This window comes from Tenrec ecaudatus, chromosome 7 (assembly GCF_050624435.1).
Source record: "Tenrec ecaudatus isolate mTenEca1 chromosome 7, mTenEca1.hap1, whole genome shotgun sequence".
Lineage (NCBI taxonomy): Eukaryota > Metazoa > Chordata > Mammalia > Afrosoricida > Tenrecidae > Tenrec > Tenrec ecaudatus.
The window spans coordinates 53,271,406-53,287,424 of record NC_134536.1 but is presented as its reverse complement, the minus strand read 5'-3'; the positions used below and the strand labels follow the sequence as shown (position 1 = coordinate 53,287,424).

Below are 16,019 nucleotides of genomic sequence, written 5' to 3'. Positions count from 1 at the left end.
GAAGAAGATGGGGCTCTTTACACCCCTGAAGTGTCACTCTTAGAAACACAGGGGAAGTAGTTCTACCCTGTCTTTTTGGGTCACCATGAGTCACTACCTACTCGGTGGCAGTGCATTGTTTTTTTACTGTCTAACGTGGGGTCACTTTGGGGGTATGTGCTGGAGTGCTAGCTGCAGAGCTGATGCTTCGTCTTTCTCCCAAGGGGAAATGCTGGATTCCAACCACCAACCTTTTGTTTGGCAGCCTAATGCTTAACCCACTGCATCACCAGGGCTCCTTTCCTTATCCATAGGACTACCTGGTTTTTACAAGCAACAGTGTTTGCATATAGCCCATTAAGAGACTCAGTGGCAGGATTCATCAGGGACTTTGGGATTTCTAATGATGCCGAGAACCAACAAAGGCTCACTCTGTCTTCTCTTAAATCCGAGAAGATTGCTTTCAATAATTCAGGAATGGAGGCTTTCAGCTGAACTGACCCAGGGCTTCCAGCCCAAGAATGAATCCCCAATTGGGAAGTGTGCAGATAAATATTTCAACTGTCAATGCCATTATTTTTAATCATTAGAACAAAATACCAACTGCTTTCTGCCAGGGAACAGTTTTCACATACAAACTGAAATTTCCTAGTATGCTTCAATGGCATTTGAGGCCAGTTGTAAAACCTGCCTTAGAGCATATTAGCTCATCAAATGGAATCGTTAACTTTGCTTGCTAATTAACTGTGCAATGAGCAACTGTGAACTGTCGTACAATCCAGCCTGCCCCACTGTCCTGTGACAACCCTCCCCCTACCCCCACCCCCCGGCACATCGCCCCTTCAGGGATGCTGTGACTTCTAAGCTCAGCCTTACGACATCCACGTGGCCCAATTACCTCATCCTCTCCCAGCAGCTCCAAGGACGGTGTGCGGGTTTGATTGCTTGTCCCATTTTGGGAGCAGCGAGGACCAGAGCACACAGAAGCAAGGTGGTGCGCCTGGGTCACAGGAGTTTCGTGAAAGAAGGATCCTCCGTGTTTGTCACGGTGCCCCAAAGCCGCTTGCTCTTCGGGAAGACTTTTGAGCCTAGATTTTTCTGCCTTTAACAAGTCCACGTTTTGCTGGTTGTGTGCTGAAATTAACTTCATTCACAACGATCTTACATATCAGAGTAGAACTGCCCCCACAGGATCCCTTCCCCAGCCTATATCATTACCAGAGCAGGTAACCAGGTCTCTTCTCCCAGAGTCCCTAGGGGAGCGAGGACCATCAGCCTTTTAGTTAGCTGCTAAGTGCATATGTGGTGCCCATGGCAGTCTTTAACAGGAGCCTTGGGCATAAAGGTTACATGTTGGGCCTCAAGTTGCAAGGTGAGCAGTTTGAAACCCCCACTGGGCTTACTACTCTAATAGAAAACCACGGGGCAGTTCTGCCCTGCCCTAGAGGGTCGCAAGGAATTGGCATTAATTCCTTGGCAGTGATTTTTGAGTTTGAGGGGTCTTTAGAGACTCCATTTTAATGTTTCTAATCATTAATATTGATGTTTCTTGTGGGAAAGAGCTTCAAATAATACATAGGAAAAGGAATTAAAAGATAGTGGCATTTTCCCATAAACCTTTGAAGTGTCCGTATCTGTTGAACACTTGGTATGCACCCAGCAATGCTCTGAGTGCTGAGACCTTAGTTTTGTACTCAGGGACTCTAGGGGAGCAGAAACATCAGAAATGTTGCCAGGAGCTCCATAATTAATTCAGTGCTTTCGTGCTGGCCTACAAAGAAATTCAGGATGTAAGAAAGGCCCCATAAGCCTGACCTAGTCTGGGGCCGTCTTAAGCTTCTTCGTGCTGCTGTAACAGAGATGCCACAGTGGGCGGCTTTAGCAAACAGCCATTTTGGTTTCTCCCATTTTGTAAGGCAAACTACGGCCCGCGGGCCCCGTGCGGCCCACCGAGGACATTTATCTGGTCCGCCCGGTGTTTTTGTCCCATTTGTTTTTTACTTCAAAATAAGATATGTGCAGTGTGCACAGGGGTTTGTTCATAGTTTTTTTTTAAAACTATAGTCCAGCCCTCCAACGGGTCTGAGGGACAGTGAACTGGGCCCCTATTTAAAAAGTTTGAGGACTCCTGGACTAGACATTGGGACTCAGGCAAATGGCTCTTAAAAAAGGTACAACAAAACCTGTTGCCATCCAGTCAATCCCAACTTATGAGGATTTGGTCGAACCCTAAGAGAGCCCTGCTGGTGCTGTCAGGTGAACATTAGACTGCTGACCACGAGGTTGGCATTTCAAACCCACCAGCTATTCTGAGAGAGAAAGATGAGGCCATCTGCTCCAATGAATACTGACATAGTTTCAGGAACCCTATGTAGAGTTGGAATTGACCCTGACAGTGAGCTTGTTGAATTTGATGTTTGTTTTCTTCCAGATGGCAAGATAGAACTACCTCACAGAGTGTTTCAGGGTTATCTATCTCTCATGAAAGCACACTGCTACATCTTTTCCCTACTGGGTTCAAGCTGCCAGCTGTTAATTCAGCAGCCAATTGCTTAACCACTGTGCCACCAGGTCTCTGGGGAAAGCTTTCTTTCTCTGTTGGCTCTGGGGGAAGATCTTTGTCTCGTGCCTTCTGTTCCTCATGTCCTTGGTGATCTTCATACAGATCACAGATGTACCGAGTGGATGGTGCATGCTCTGGGTACCACTATAGGAGAGGGGCTCCAATGAGCAGTTTCCATTGCCGACTATGAAAGACCATCCAGCAACTTACAACGAATCACCATAGACACTATTTTCCTAGGATACCCCTCTGTCTCCATGTGGCACGTATCTTCCCATTCTTTGTGCCTCTGGAGAAGGACATTGTGCTTGGTAAAGTGGAGGGACCAGGAAAAAGAGGAGGACTCTCAGGGAGATGATTGACCTGCTGGCTACAACAGTGGGGTCAGGCCTGGGAACACTTGTGAGGACGGTGCGGGACAGTGCAGCTGTGGGTCAGAGCTGACGTGATAGCCTCTACCAATAACAGTGGGATGTGGTCAAACTTCAGTGGAACTTCCAAACTAACATGGACTAGACAAAAGGCCTGAACTCTGTGGAGCATTATGGATCACAGAGGACTGATCTCATTGTGTGTGGGAAGCCCATCAGTTAGGAACTGACTCAACCAAAAGTAGCAGTTGAGCTGGGTCTGACTGCTACACGCGACAAGGCACCGCTTGTTTAGGATTCTGAAGGAGCAGTTGTACTGAGCAGTGGGGTGGGACTTCGAATGAACTTGTCACACTGAAGTTGAAGGCCATTTGGTATAGCCAGACTATCTAGTTGGAGACTCTGTCCTGAATGAAGTATCCATAGATCAGTACACCATACCGGAGTATTGTAGAATCTGAGCCAGTTTCAGGAAGCCTGGCATATCTGTTTGGAAGCATGGTAAGCATTGGGTACTTTATGGAATATGCCTCACCTCTATTATCTCTCCACTTAAATATGATCTTTGGGAAAAGAAGGCAGGAACTATTATCTTCTTCATTCAACTGTTGGAGACTGAAGTACCATGAGTTTGAGATTTGTTCACCTCATACAACCATAAATGAGGACTAGTCTTCAACTAGGAGCCCTGGTGGCAGAGTGGTCAACAGGGAAGGCAATGCAAAACCAACAGTCACTCCACGTGATAAAGATGAGGCTTTCTATTCCCATAAGCCGTTACAGCCGTGGGAAGCCGCAGAGGCAGTTCTACCCTGTCCTAGAGGGTTGCCGGGAGTCAACATTGATTCAATGAGGTTTTTTCAGTCTTCCAATTCAGGACTTGTGATTCCAGCACCGGGGCCTTCTCATCTCATTGTATTATCTTACACCAATTGCCCACCAATTCTTCAGGTTCTCATATCAGATGGAAGGAATACATGGAGTCACTGGAACAAAAATAATGGCTTGGTAGTTCACTATTTTAGAAGACAGCATGTGTTCGAGAACTGACAGTATTGAAGGAAGAAGTCCACTAATGCACTGAGGGACGAATGGAAACAGGGCTCCAGAAATTGACAGAAGAGCAACTGAGATATTTCAACAACTAGAAGTGCTCCCTCGTCTTCTGCTAACTCATTTGAAAGACAGCTACCTGGTCAGTTGACTGGAAGAGATCCATATTTATGCACAGTCTGAAGAAAAGTGAGCCAACAGAATACGGAAATTTTCAAATAATATCTTCAGTGTCACACGCGTACATTTTGCTGAAGACGGTTCAAGTAAAGATTGCACCGGTCTGTCAACAAAGAACTGTCCGTCATCCGAGTCAGATTCAGAAGCGACACAGAATGAGACCAGATAGATCTTGTCTCGAAGCAGAGAATACCAGACTGATGTGCGCCTGTGTTCCATTGACGAGGCAAAGACAATTAAAGCTGTGGGCCATGACAAATTATGGACAACATTGGGAAGAGTGGAGAAACCAAGAACACTTAATAGTGCTCCTGAGGAAACTGCACATAGCCCGTGAGGTAGTCATTCCAACAGAACAAGGGGCGATTGTTTGGTTTAAAATCAGGAAAGATGTGCCTCAGCATTGGACCTTGCATGATACCTATTCAATCTACGCCAAGCAAGCCATCTGAGAAGGTGGGCCCCGAGAAGAAGAATGCAGCATGAAGTTTAGAGGTAGACCATTAGTGGAGATATGCATGTGACACAACCTTGCTTGCTGAAAGCCAAGGGGACTGAAGCATATACTGATGAAGAGCCAAGACAATAGCCTTAAATACAGATGATCCCTCAACTTAAGCAATGAAAAAAGCCTCCCAAATGGACCAATAAGCAGTATCTTGGTAAATGGACAAAATGTTAAAGATGTCAAGGATTTCATTGTACTTAGATCCACAATCCACATCCATGGCCTGGGCCACTCACACCTTAGTCCTCTAACTTCTGCTCTTGCTCGTCAGCACTTTAAAGATATTTTGTGCACCAGATTGCTCAATGCAGTATGTCTCCTGATGTCTGGAGTGCTGCTTCCAGGAACATTGATTGTGGACCCAAGCAAGATAAAATCTTTGACAAATCCATTCTTCTCTCTATTGTGGATGTTTTCTATGGGTCGAATTGGGAGGGTTTTTATTTTCTTTAGTTGGAGTTGTAATCCAGGGTGAAGGCTGCAGTCCTTACCCTTTATCAGCAATGCTTCAAGTGTTCCTCGCTTTTAATAAGCAAAGTGTGTCATCTGCACATTACAGGTTGTTGATAAGCTTTCTACTTGAGCCCTTAATATCAGCTCTTCATTTTCTCCTCCCTCTCTACTTCCTCATGAACCCTTCATAATTCATAAATTATTATTATTTTGTCATATCTTACACTGTCTAATATCTCCCTTCACCCACTGTTCTGCTGTCCATCCCCCAGGGAGGAGGTTACATGCAGATCCTTGTGATCGGTTGGAATTCCCATTCTTGTCACTGTTCTCCAGTTTATTCGGATCCACATTTTTGAATGCCTTTCCATCATCAATCAATCTCAAGTAAACCTCTATCAGGCATGCTTTGCTTTGAGCCAAGGTCCCATCTGATGTCAGTTAGCGATATCCCTTTAGTTTTCTATTATTATTGGTTATTCTAAGGGGTACATTCCTCATGAGAGTTATTATTGGCTACATGATCCCTGGAGACAGGTTCAGTTCCATGTCTTGGGGAGTACAAGTCTCCATCAGATTGGTAAATCCAGTTCTTTTATGATTTTGAATATTGGTCTATATTTTCCTTCCATTCCAGAACAGTGAGTCCAATCAGAGAAGTCAGTAGCCAGGCACCACCATCGAATTCTGATTCTCTTTAGTAGGACTTTGGACTAATTGTTTCCTTGAGTCTTTGATCTTTCTTACCTCCTCTTTCCTTCAGACAGGAAAAAAACATTCTTTACACCTTAGATGGCCACTTGCTAGTTTTTCAGACTCCAGTTGTTACTTATCACGGTAGGTTTTAGAATATAATCCTTGTGAACTATGTTTTGCCAGTTGATGTAGCATTGCGGTCCTAAGTCTTCACGCCCAGTGATTCATTCATTCCCACAAGGTACTTGGTTCTGGCTAAGAAGTCTACATTTCTTTGTCCTTTGTTTGCTCTGTTGTATACATGGGTATATTTATAGTGTGTATATATATGTATTTATGTAGAAATATAATCTGTCTAACTGTAAAAGGGCATGGGGCAGCATGTAGCCTCCGGCTTTACAAAGAGGAAGGAGAATCAAACGCCATATCCGTGAAAGGCTAATATCTAAGAAGCTGGCATCAGAAATGCCTCCACCTTCCCGCCTTCTTACCAGTTGTGACCCCAGCTGTTCCCAGAAATACACCCTCTCTGTCTCCAGAGCTCCACAGTACACACAGACCATACTCACCATCGAGGCACTTATTAGAGAAGTTAACAGGTACAATTTGGGATCAGAAAGGTTCAGGATAGAGTTCTTGGTCAGGACAGCCTCTTCTCTGTTGTGTCTGCAGTCTTTCCTGGTCTTTGGTCCCTTGTTCTAGCCACTGTCCTGCTGTATGGAAAAGATATTTTGACGCTGTTGGTATGTGCCTAGAGGTCACTCCACTCCATCATGAGTCTCCGGTTGAAGGCTCTCCGCTCTAACCCCAGAGGTCAGCTTGCTTAGCTTTGCTCCAGGGGGTGCCTGGAGGTACCGCAGCTCAAAACCGAGCCTCCTGTTTAAAGGCATCTATTTTTACTCGGTCGGGAAGCATTGGTTCTGATGTTACTACTCTGCCATTCCTCCAGTGTCACCGCTTCCTGTGCCTGATTAAGTAGATTCCAAGGAAAAGGATCTTGGAGTCTAATGGACGTGCTACTCTCTTGACTACTCTTTCTAGATGGCAGTGGGGTCTCTCCTTTTCACAGGATGACTCATTCTGTACCCAGCAGGCTGGCAAAATCGACCAATTCCCAAATAAAAGCTCCAACTTTTCACACCAAAATTAACCCTATAAACAATCACTTACAATTAATTCATATAATGTATTAGCATCCTCCCCACCTTCTCCTACCCAGACACAAAAGGAAACAAAAATCATTTTGTGGACATTACAAAGACTGGGGTTACTAAGACCCATCAGTAGAAGGATGGATAGAGAAACTCTCGTGTAAATACACAATAGAATACAATGGATCCCTAAAAAGCAGTGATGAAACCACAGCACCCCATGACATGGATGGACCTGGAGACCATTATACTGGTTAGCCAGTCACAAAACGCACAAATATTATGTGAGTCTATATTACTATAAAGATAAATAGCAAGACAAAAGCAGGCTTCTGATTTTAGGTCATGTGACCTTCTAATCCTGTCTCCAAGAAATGAGGTAGTGAGCCTGCCTAGTGCCTATGAACCCTGTAGCAGCCCCTTCTGTGTACATTTAAAACCACTTTGAGAGTGGAGACCTCACCTCATTTGGGATCAGTTTCAAAAGATTGAGGAGAAGGAGATCAATTAGCTATTGCCACAAAACTTTGTTCTACAGTCACCCTAAATCAATAAACCTTGTTGCAAGAGTGATTAGAAAACCTCACTAGAAATTCAAGTCAAGGGGCCATGGACATGTCTGTCTCGGAGAAGGCGATTATACTTTTGTTGGTGGCTAAACCAAGTGAAACAACCTGCCATTGGGGAAATGCATAATGTTACTTATGTAGACCCCAAGGGAAGAATACAACTGGTATTATCATGCTAATTGGACTGCTTTTGACCTGTTTCCGGTCCAGCCCTTGTTGACCCAGTTCATGTGCTATAGAAACTGGAACTTTAGACCCTGGCCTTTTGAGGTACACACATCCTTCATAGGCCACAACCAGATTCATCTGATTTGGAAACCCTACTTAGTGAACCAGACTTTACTTTTTCTTTCTTTACTTTTTTTTTTTTAGAGATCATTTTATTGGGTGCTTTTAGGGCTCTTCTATCAATCCATGCATCAATGTTATCAAGCATATTTGTCCATATGTTCCCATCATTATTTTCTAAACATTTATTTTCTACATAACCTCTTGGTATCAGCTCCTCTTTTTACCCTCCCTCCCCCTTCCCCGCCCTCATGAGCCCTTGATAAATTATGAATTATTATTTTCATATCTTACACTGACTGCTGTCTCCCTTCCCCATGGTTTCTTCCTCCCTCCTTTCCCCACCTTCCTCATAACCTCTGAGTATTGCTACTCCCAATTCTGTACCCGAGGGGGTTATCTGATCTGGATTCCATGTGTTGTGAGCTCTTATCTGTACCTGTCTACATGCCCCGGCATAGCCCACAGTTAAAGGCAGGATTGGGGACATGATAGTGGGAGGTGAGGAAGCTTCAAGTAATCAGAGGAATATTGTGTTTCATTGGTGCTATACTGCACCCTATTGACTCATCCCATCCTTGTGACCCTTCTGTGAGGGGATGTTCCATTGACTATAGACGGGATTGGGATCTCTGCTCTGACCTCCTTCATTCTCAACAATATGGGGTTTTTTGTTTGTTTTTTGGGGCGTCTTCTGGTACATATTGCCTGATTCATTTGACACCTCATGATTGTACAGGCTGGTGTGCTCCTTCTATGTGGTCTTGTTATTTCTCTGCTAGATGGCCGCTTGTTTACCATCAAGCCTTTAAGACCCCAGATGCTATATCATTTGATAGCTGGGCACCTTCAGCTTTCTACATCACATTTTTTGTGCACCCATTGTGTATTCGGCGATCGTGGTAGGAGGATATTCGTCACAGAATGTCAGGTTGTTTGAACAAAGTACTTTTGTGTTGAGGGAGGGTTTGAGTAGAGGCCCAACGTCCATTCACTTCCTGAATGTATTGCCATATAAATAAATATGTGTACATATGCCAATACCTCTATTTTTATAAATAATATATTTACATAAGGGCACACTTTATGTTTATACCTCTATCCATAGCTTCGCTTCCTAAATGTTTCCTCTGTTTCCTTTTACCTTCTTCCTGCTTCGCCATCACACTCACCTTTTTGCACCTCTTAGTAATTCCTCACAGATAGAGTGCTGTTGCTCCAGCATCCCCGGGATCTCTATGCCCTTTTTGTTGTTGATTTTCATTCTCGTTGTTCCCTGTCTTTGGTGTTGTTTGCTCACTGCTCCTTTCCCCCACCTCCTTCCCCCCAACCCCTAAGGCCCTCTGGTCCCATTGCTTTCTCCTCTGGCTTACTCCCATGCCTCTTTTATATAAGTAGGCAACCTAACAACAATGTAGACAATACAAAAAGAAAAAAATGAATAAAAAGAAGGGGGGGCAGAATATATATAATAACTAGCCCAAAAGAAGCATAGATAATTCCAGATCTGTCCGCTGACCTTTATGACTGTCTTCCCACTGGTCCTGAGGGGTTCCAGGAATTGCCCCTCCTAGCCTGAAGTCTATTTTGGGGGCTCCACAGAGGCATTCTGGCTTGGCTTTGATCCCATTACTGATCTGTTATATTCCCTTCTTGGTTCAATAAAATTACCCTAAATCGCATGGGGAAGATTTATAATTGTCACCAACAAAATAATAACGATGTCTCTAAAATGAGCCAGGAGTAAACCACAGATATATGAGTAGGTTTTGAGCTCACAATTAATTGTATCCCTAATCTAAGAACAATTAGTGCTTATAACATGGCCCTACTTGATACTCATTTTCATGAATAGATCACTTAAGCTATACGGTAAGTACTACAGCAAAGTGTGGTGAAGAAATTACATGGTGTCCAACTCTCAGAAAGAATAGTGCCTGGGGTCTTAAAGGCTGGTCTTAAAAGAAATAGCCATCTAAGTGAAGAAGCACAATAGCCTGTGTAACCCAAAGATTATCAATAATAAAATTCAAATCCAAAAGAGCTAACTTCTGAACACCCAGTTTTTTGAAGGCTGTAGAAAACACTGGAAGCCCAGAGTTCATTGGCAGCGCCCCCACGTGCAAAGTAGACCTCTGGTGACCGTCTTCTGCCCCTGCTCCAGCGAGGCGAGCAGCCTTGCTCCAGACGGAGAACGTTGCAGAGTGGACGGTGGCAGGGGTAGTTAGGCTAAAATGCACCACTCTTTCATCCAGTCGCCCTTTTGACCCAGTTTTAATTTGTTCCAGTTTTCAGTGTTGTCAGCTTTTTATCAATTGAGGTTTTTCTCTGTCTCACTTAGTCATAGTTGTTGAGTTCTTCTTTTGTTTGTTTTTTTTATCTATTTTTCTGAATCTGAAATCCAGGATCGGTAAATCTATAGCGACAGTAACTAAATTAATGATGACCCCGGGGTGTGACGGGAGGTTGGGGGGAATGGGAAGCTAACCACATGACTACAAGAAAGAGGAAAACGTCCTAAAATTGATTGTGGTAATGACTACACAACTCTTACTGTGACTGAGCTATTGAATTGTATAATGTCTAAATGGTAGTCCAATAATACTATTTTAGAAGACCATAGTAAATGATTCACTGCACTGCCCCAAGCTACATATGGTTATGCGTCTAGACCCGCTCGCATACTTGCCTGTGTATCCCTTCTAGATTGTTAGTTGTTATTGCCAGGTTGTGTAATGGTATGTGATAGATGTAACTGCATTGACCTTTGTGGTCTATAACACTTGTGTACTTCTCAGTGTCTTCCTTTGATTTAGTGATATTATACTGATCACTCCCTTTTTGTGTATTGCCTTTTCCTGCATCAAAATTAGCCCTGGGGGCACTATGGTGGCCCAAAGCCAGCAGCCACTCCCAGGGAGAAAGAGGAGGCTGTCTTCTGGAGGACAGAGCACTCTGTGTAGGTTTTCCGTGTCTCACTGGCAACGGCGATGGGGTGTGTGCGTTTTGCTGTTTGTGATGAACCTGGAGAACCTTATGCTGAGTAAAATAAGCCACAAAGAATAAATACCGCCTGAGACCACTATTATAGAAAGTCGAGAAAAGGTATTCACAGAAGGAAACAGCCTTGGATCGTTGCCAGCGAGGAGAAAGGAAGGACGACCAAAAGGCCTTTGTGCAGTGTTAACAGTAAAGACACCACCCTGAAGACCCCAGTGTGCCAGATTGGTGCTCAGTACCTCCAGCCATGACAATACTTTCAACCATCTTATCTGTATCTGAAAACTCCACAATTAATAAGGTGGACTAGAGACGAATTGATGTTTTTGATTATGGCGTCGATGAAATACAGAATATATCATGCCCTATTGAAGAACAAGCACTGTCGTGGAAGAATGTTCTTTGAGAATGGTGATAGCGAGGCTTTATCTCACTTCCGTTAGACGTAATGCTGGAGAGACCCGATCCTGGGGAAGGACATCCTGACTGGTAACCTAGAGAGTCAGTGACAAAGAGGACTTCCCTGAACCAAATGGATGGACGCAGCTGCGGCCACGGTGGGCTCAAACATGACAGTGAGGGTGAGGAGAGTGCAGGACGGACAGTTTCTCGTCTGTCCTAGATCAGATCACGAGGAGACGGAACTGACGCCATAGCACCCAACAATGACAACAAAGGACAAGTACAAATGGTCTGTAAGCCAGGCACTCTGCATACATAACAGAGATTTACTGTCATGTCCTGGTGGTGGAGAGACAGTTATCTGAGCGAATTTAAATTTGTAGATGATCTTTTATCTAAGATCCAATCATTGCTAAAACATGCTCAGACCTTTGCACTCTCTCTCCATTCTCACGTGTCCTTCTAAAGCAACGGACCCATCTAAAACGGGTCAGCATGGTTTCTCAGTATCCTGTGTGTTCTTGTGGAATTGGCCGTGGTTCTGAGACAGTGGGGAGGCCAAGATGCCCCAGACACAGAGAAGGCAGGAATGTCTGCCGCCGGCTTTTCTTACTGATGTATCATCTGCTTTTGCCCTTGAGACTTGAAAGATGCTTACAATTAAGTGAAAAAGTTAATTTGTATTTGATTTAGAGAGTCTGTTTTAAATGCATCAATTATGACGTTACACACACACAGATACCAAAATGAAAAACAAAACAAAAGCAGGGTCTGGGGCAACCTGCTGTGGACAGAGTGGAAGTCATTTTCTTTATCACTTGCCCAACTCGTCCTGTTGTTTCTCTTCCTCCTTCCCGATAGCTCCTGGACTGTTTCGTCATTCCGGTGGTGATTCTGCTCTCCTGGTTCTTCCTGCTGATTCGGTACAAGGCCGTGCATTTTGTGGGCATCGTCGTCTGTATCCTGGGAATGGGTTGCATGGCCGGAGCAGATGTGCTTGTGGGAAGGCATCAAGGAGCAGGTGAGACTGAAGGCATCCACCAGGTGATGCACCTCTGTGGGTGAGAGGTAAAAATCCCAAGGCACAAAATGGGATGCTGATGGTTGGGCAGACATTGTCAAGGACCTCTGGCACCTGGTCTTCTCAATGTGGGTGTCTTCCTCACATGTGCCTCCCACTCTGTGCCTGGTGTCCTGATGGTACAACCGTGAAGCACTTGGGCGGAGAGTTTAACCTTAGTAAACTGTTAGTGGATGGAAGGTTGCCAGTTTGAACTCCACCTGTGGTTTTGCAGGAGAGAGACCTGATGGCCACTCCCATAAAGATCATAGCCTAGAAAACCTTATGGGACAGTTCTCTGCTGCCCCCCAGAGGTTATGATGTTGGAAACCAAATCAATGGTACCCAGTAGCAGCTCTGAACCTGCAACAATGGCAAATAACAGATGCTTCATCATGTTTGTTGAGTGAATGAAGGAAGCAAAATACAGGGGCCTAGGAGTTAGGTCAACTCGCAACCACTGCAGCACCAGGACTTAAATCCACAACAAGGACCGTCCAGCCCAAAGTGACAGGTGGATAGTCAAAGGGAATGCTTGATTCATTGAGCTTCACTGCCATTGATCAGGTACTGATGAAGTGCTAAGCATTTTTACATGTATATTTCATTCTCTGCGATGTCATTAGAACCCAAGATGCCTAGATCAAAAGCTGTTGCCATTCAAAGCCTTTACCCGCACATGAAATAATCTTTACAGTCTGCTCTGTTCATTTAGACAAATATTCACCGAGAACTTACTGAGGAAGCCACAGTCCATGGCCTCCAATATTGCTACCAAGAAAATGGATCAAAGACTCACTGCCATTGAGTCAATGTCAACTCATAGCGACCCTGTAGGACAGAGTAGGACTGCCCGTTGCGTTTCCAAGACTGTAAGTGTTTACGGGAGTGGAGTGTTGACAGACACAGGAGAGTAAGATACACAAGCTAACTAGTAACAGGTATGGGTGTCAGGAGTCAGCTACCAGGAGTATGGATTCAGAAGAGGGAGAAAAGGCATTGGTGTGGGGGATTTTCTCATGATTGCAAAGGTGCCCGTTCACCCCCAATGTGCAACACATGTCACCCATCATGGCTCCACACGTAAATAAAAGACAAGTTTGCTGGCTGTGATTTCCCATGAACATTGAACAGAAACTGACACCGCCAATTCCAGTAGCTACTGTGCTAACCAGGCATGGAACATGGAGTTGTATGTTGTCTTTTCCAATGAACCAAATACACATTTTACATATAAAACAGCAGTCTTTCTCTGTTCTAATGTTTTTATTATAACACATACTTCATTCAGGAATATGGTTGGGTAAAACCAAGTTCTTCCCAGTGAGATGATAAGAAAATATCTCATTTTTTGGTCATCGATTATTTAGAAAATATTTCTGGATTTGCAATTGCACAGAACTGTATTATTAATATGCACACGTGTCAGTGCACTGGTGAAGACGCAGAATGCTGACGAGTGCAGTACTTTGTCACACACTTAACAGAAACTGTGGAGTTTGAGATTAAAGGTTGGAGAAACTTTATATTGAAGCAGTGTGACCTCTTTGTAGGACTTTTAAAAGATAGATTGACATTCCTAGAGTTCCTATTAAAATAGTTCATTGTAATGTAACTTTCCTGAACCCATTCATATAAAATTAATTTTATTAACCTAGAATTCTATTAAGCAGTATTTCCACACTTCTCTGGTACGACAATAATTGATATTCATAATAATGGCCTCATGTCCTCACGAGCTTCTAAAAGTCTCCTAAATGAAAGGAGACTGAAGCATGTTCATTATATTTTTATAATTTAGTTATAGACACATTTTATTTTATAGAGCATTTCTCATGTGAACTACTTAAAATGAAAAGTTTTGCCATTATTTTATAGTTGAGACATAAAAAGATTAATCAGGTTGCCCAAGATTCTAGTCTCTGTCCCAGCAGCCTCGTTGCTCGAGGAGATCAGCTGGAGACTTTCCCTCCGGGTTTGGGTTCCCACGGGGGCCTCATGGGGTGCTCAGCTCACTGGCAGCTGAACAAAGGTGACCATTCTTCATGAACCCCTGAGCGCTCCCAGCCCCCAGCCTTTGGGGCGTGGTCTCTGAAGCTGGTTCTTGTCAGGCACTCTCCTCCTCTCTTCCGTCCTTATCCTCGAGTGGGAAGGTGCCTTAGAAGAAGTGGCACTGATTAGATTAAATATGAAGGTTACCCTAGGGAACCCCACAGCCGCATGAAGGGAGAGGCCTTCGTCCAAGTGCTGTCGAGGTTCTTTCATGAAAAGTCACTACCGAGAACAATGTTTCCCAAAATGGGTCACACTGCCTTCTGGGGGTGGGGAGCACTGATATGAGCCTCCAAGCCCAAAGCCAAACTCACACCCAGAGATGCCTCAGAGGAAAGGCCTGGCAATCTGCTTGTAAAAAACCAGTCATTGAACCCCAACAGAACACAATATATATGGTTCTCTGAGAAAGGCAAGATCAGTCCGTGAAGAAGGACATCATGCCTGGTAAAGTAGAGGGGCATGCCTGGTAAAGTAGAGGGGCAGAAAAATAGAGGAGGGCCCTGGACAAGATGAATGGATGGGCTCACACAGGAGGACCATTGGGCGATGGCCCAGGCCCGGGCGGCGGTTCGCTGTGTTGTGCAGTCTCTGAGCAGCACCGACCTGATGCGCTTCACAACGACACACATGGGTCATCAGAGTTAGAGCCCAGTGGATGACAGTTGTTTGTCTTCCAGTTATCAACTGATATTTTCCTTATCTCATGAAGTTTTTAAATCTAATTTTGGTTCATGTCTAATTGTAAATAAATGCTTCCCTCGCTGACTTTCTCTACTTAGTTCAACTCTTCTCACCCCAGGCCATGTGGAGCCAGTGAAGCAGGGGCGCGGAAGGCAGCCGGAGGCACAGGGCTCAGGCCCTAGGGCTCAGCCTGGCACGGGATAGGGGCGCAGAAGCTCAGCAAACAGGCAGCAATAGAGGCAGAAGAGGTGTAGGATGGGGGCGCGGGGGCTCTCTCCAGCATGACTAGAAAGGAGGGGCTCACTCCTACCAGATTTACTGGAATAATCTGAACGTTGCAGCTGGACTTTACGGCTCAGTTGGAAACACTGAGCATTCTCTAGGTCCTAGATTCCCAAATGTATTTGGCTTCCCACCACCATTTGCGGGGAGCGGTGGGCGGGGATTTATGAAGTGCTCCCACCTCTGTGATGAAAAGCGTTTGTCCTCCAGCCCCAAATTCAGGACAAGTGTAAGCATCTGCTTTTGTAACCCGAGCCCTGGTGGTGGTGGTCCCTCATTGAGCTCAGCGCTTGCTAAACACCAGCCACTCCGAGGGGCAAAGTGGACGCTTTCCACTCCTGTAAACATCTACGGTCTGGGACACGCTCCAGGGCAGTACTACCCTGTCATGCAGGGCGCTCTCTGTATGAGCGGTGATGGCCGATGAGTGTGAGCTGCTCGTTCATTCCCAGCATCAGGGCTCCTCCCCGGAGTCGCAGGGGCAATTCGGACTGGGAGCTATACCACGCGCACTAAACTGCCGGAAAGCTCCCTGAAGGTCGTATAATCCGTGTGCAGAGTAGCGTTTGTTCACAGGGGCACACGTAGCAGAGAGTTTGTGAAAAGGGTACAATCTGGAGAAAGCTGGCCCCTTGCTTGGTGAAACTTCCTGTTGGGTACACCTTTGATGTCAGAATATACATAGCTGAAGAGTAGATTGACTTTTTTTTTTTTTAGATTAGGGTAAT

General features: G+C 44.8%; 1 protein-coding gene across 1 annotated transcript in view; it reads left to right on the top strand.

The window, feature by feature from the left end:
* Window positions 1-16,019, top strand: part of SLC35F1 (solute carrier family 35 member F1) — a 493,442-nt gene that overhangs the window by 436,598 nt on the left and 40,825 nt on the right. The window contains exon 4 of the mRNA XM_075553951.1: window positions 12,075-12,234. Within this exon, the coding sequence (XP_075410066.1) occupies window positions 12,075-12,234 (160 nt within the window). The remainder of the gene's footprint in view (window positions 1-12,074; window positions 12,235-16,019) is intronic.